This window comes from Saccostrea echinata, unplaced genomic scaffold (assembly GCF_033153115.1).
Source record: "Saccostrea echinata isolate AGI-Se365-2 ecotype Australia unplaced genomic scaffold, CSIRO_AGI_Sech_v1 ptg000045l, whole genome shotgun sequence".
Classification (NCBI taxonomy): domain Eukaryota; kingdom Metazoa; phylum Mollusca; class Bivalvia; order Ostreida; family Ostreidae; genus Saccostrea; species Saccostrea echinata.
In genome coordinates this window covers 3,105,746-3,109,292 of record NW_026889794.1, presented here as the reverse complement: position 1 = coordinate 3,109,292, position 3,547 = coordinate 3,105,746, and the positions used below count along the sequence as shown (strand labels likewise).

The window sequence follows — 3,547 nt, the reverse complement described above, 5'->3', positions numbered from 1 at the left end:
CTACCCTTTTGTCAGTGAAACCTTCGTGTCCTTCAGATTCTTTGTGGAATTTACCGAGACATATCCCATTTTATCAATAATATTTAAACACTGCTCTTGGATTGCCTGAACAAGAGAATAGTTTGATGAAACCCTCCATTGTATAGAAGCCGCCATTGCGTTACCTTTGTCTGAACAATACTGACATTTTTTAACCTTCCCTGTCTTCATTGCTATTCTTCTAACCCTGTTCTGTACTGCCTGACTAAATTCCAATCCACAAAACTCAAACAAACCCTGAAACTGTCCAAGTGGATCACGAGCAAGATCCTCATACCTCTGTCGGTGAAAATTACTTCGAAAAATGCCCTCCTCTGTCTCTGAAATATCATTCTGAAGAATCTTGCAATGTGAGTTACTTTCATTTTGAATATTTGCTTTATCAATTTGGCCGACGTTTATCTGTGAAAGCAAGACTGGTCTAGGATCTCTTACCAACTGAATGACATGAACCTCAGGAAGAAGTTTCATTACCCTGGAAATGGCTTTCATTCTAACTGTTATCAACTTCATAGTGAATGAATTTGCTCCTTTACACTTTTTGATGAGATCTGGGATACATTGTTGCCTCATGCCAGTAACACTATCTTTAATGCGTTGCGCACAGCTGTAATGTTGCTTTAGATGGTTATGGTAAAGGAAGTGGCTACTTTTAAAGACATGGAAAGGGACATCTTGAAAGCGACACAGGAGAAGATTGATGATCATTTCGGCATGGATGTCATGCAGCTGGCTTTCATTGTAAGACCTTTTACATTAAATTTAAACAAGAAAACTATTAAATGACATTTACATATTATGGCAAAACATATACATGTACTTTTCAAACATTTTTGAAAGCAAATTTTGAATTTAAGACGAAATTTCATGAAAAAATGCACATTTATCCATATTCACTGTAATTTTTTTTTCTATTGGTGATATTATTTAAAGTAAAAACATCATAACAACTGTAAAATATAATGTAAAAATAAAATCAGTGTTATATTTCAAAGATTTCAGATACTTTTCCGTTTACCTTGTAGTGCCATTCACATAAACGATTTCGTTCTTTCCAACACTCTGTGTTAGATACTGCATTGGTTCAAACAGAAAAAAAGAGCTGGGATGCGATCGGAACACATCACCTGTGAAGGTTGATCCACTCCTCATCATAGAGACAATTAATGTAAGGGGGATAGTTCTTCTTCTGGCTACTGGTAATGAAGATGAATAAACTATCGATTCTGGAAAAAAAATCTGACATTTAGAAATAGTTAAATTGATCAGTTTCAAAAGTATAGCAAGGTTTCGTAGGCACTTGACATCAAAGTGAGTTTTTTTCTCCTCTGGATAATGTGATCGACATTGTCTTATTACATGTAAACTTATGATAAGTAAAAATAGAAACTAATACAGAAAAGGTTTCAGTGGTTTAGAAGAGGTATTTGTTTTTTTTTTTAATTGGAAATAGGAGAGAGTCATAAAAATGTATCATATCAAAGCATACTAATTTTAGATAAAAAAAAAAATACATGTGTAGCTTTTGAAATCCAAATCAGGCTCATGTAAACTAAATGCATACATGAAAAATTAATAAAGTGCACATTTAATGATATTATCACTATGTAGTTTTATAATTACCTTTTTCATTCTGCAGATCTCCCCCTCGAGCGGGAGGATGTAAAACTTCATTGTTTAATGCATAGTTCTCCGTTAGATGTTGTGAAATGCTCTGTTGGGCTTCGATAAAAAAAAAAAATCAATGTTAATATATAGAGTAATAATGAACAAAAATATTTTATTATGATTTGGAACTGTACCTCAATCCAACTGTTGCATAATTTTTCCACACGAGTTTTGCATATTGGATACTATTGAGCACAAGACCCGTATTCTGTATGTGATGCAAATGGATAAGGGACGAAAGGTTTCCTGTACACTCCCTTTCTTGCCAACTCGAATGTATACTCAATATTCTAGTTGAACGATTGTTCATAACAATATGAAATAACTGTTTAATATAAAATGTATATGTTCATTATTTTTTTTTTTCATTTCCATGTACATGTAAAGAGTGAGTATCAAAGAATCTTTATGACAAATTGATCTATAAATATAAATCTATAAATCTATTGATGGAAAATTTAGATTCCCTTTTGCAATCGTAGAAATTAATGACTCTATCGATTTATCTTTTCATTTTTTAATGAACGTAGTTAATTGAACATATCATTGGATCTTATCCCTGTGAAAATGCATTTCATAATAGAAAAATCTACGCAGCACAGTTAAGGCTGCAGTAAGGAGGCGGGGCCTAATTTATACGGGAAATGCTTACTATGACATCACACAAAAATATAAGTTCTTCAAATCACCACAAAATGAAATGATTTGCTATTTTAAACATATGAATAGCTTTAAACTACATCAATACTAACTAGTGCATGCATTATTGTCGTTGGTTAAATTCCACACAGCAATATATAAACAATTCACTGATCGCAATGCACTTGTCAATGTGACGTCATATCGGAAAATTTGACGCAGTTTGTGTGCAGTGAGAGGCGGATCAAGTTATATTTATACAATGAAAAATGTATTTCGTATTTAAATAAAATATAAATTGTATATATATAAGATGCCATTAACTTGGATGCGATGTCTGTTTTATGATTTTATTCATATACTTCCCGTACATTCCCTAGACAAGCGATACTGCCGTATATTTGTATGCAGATTCATTGAAGGGTAATAGAAGGGTTGTAATAAATCGATATATTGCAAGGGCATACCCTCAATGAATTATGACAAGCTTTTACACATTAACTCAAGAAGTATGAAGATATTTGAAAAGTGCTGCGAAACTGTTGAAATCTTGCAAATGAATTAATTATATCTATATTTAATGTACTTGACCAGCAAAATATTCAACATACGGTCTAACAAATGTAATTTTAGCAATTAGATAGTAGAATCTATATAGGTTCACAGCACTTTTCACAAACTACAAAGAGTGTTGAAAATAATTATATGTTAAACTTAGACTTTTAACTTGGTTATGCCCTTGCAATATTAGAATTTATAGATGACCTCAATACTTCAGGTATATTTGCTAAAATCACGTGACTGCCACATCACGTGACAGGTCTTAATAAGAAATCTAATCGTCCTCAACATTTAGTTTTCAACCACGTTGCATTTGTCCGATAATAGTAAAGTCCTAAAAAGAAATGCCCATCCTTGTAAAGAATGTATTTTCTATCTAAAAAATTCGCCGATATTTCCATTTGTCACCTTAACTGTGCCGCGTATCATTAAAGTTGTGTTACATGTAACTATATTTTTATTCTAAAAATTTTGACCATTGCTGTGAAGTAATTTAAAGGGAAATTGGTTTTCTGGATTGCGTCACTATATATGTCATACTTATAAGTCTATAATCATCATGATTCAAGGGGCGTTTACCTAACCAAAGAATGCACATGACTGCTTGTGATAATTCAAAGCAATATTTGATTTCTGTTTT

The 3,547-nt window shown here is 32.4% G+C and overlaps 1 protein-coding gene across 1 annotated transcript; it reads right to left on the bottom strand.

Moving 5' to 3' along the window:
• Positions 1-1,254, bottom strand: LOC133201632 (carbohydrate sulfotransferase 1-like). Its single transcript, XM_061337422.1, has 2 exons — positions 1,058-1,254; positions 1-787 (listed from the first exon to the last, which is right to left on the bottom strand). The coding sequence occupies exons 1-2, from the start codon at positions 1,192-1,194 to the stop codon at positions 1-3; spliced, it is 924 nt and encodes a 307-aa protein (XP_061193406.1). The 5' UTR covers positions 1,195-1,254.
• Between the last annotated feature and the right edge of the window lie 2,293 nt (positions 1,255-3,547).

Coding starts and splice junctions, on each gene's coding strand:
- LOC133201632 (XM_061337422.1), bottom strand. CDS start 1,194: ATGATGAGGAGTGGATCAACCTTCACAGGTGATGTGTTCCGATCGCAT. Junction 788..1,057: donor TATGTGAATGGCACTACAAG/GTAAACGGAAAA, acceptor TTAATGTAAAAG/GTCTTACAATGAAAGCCAGC.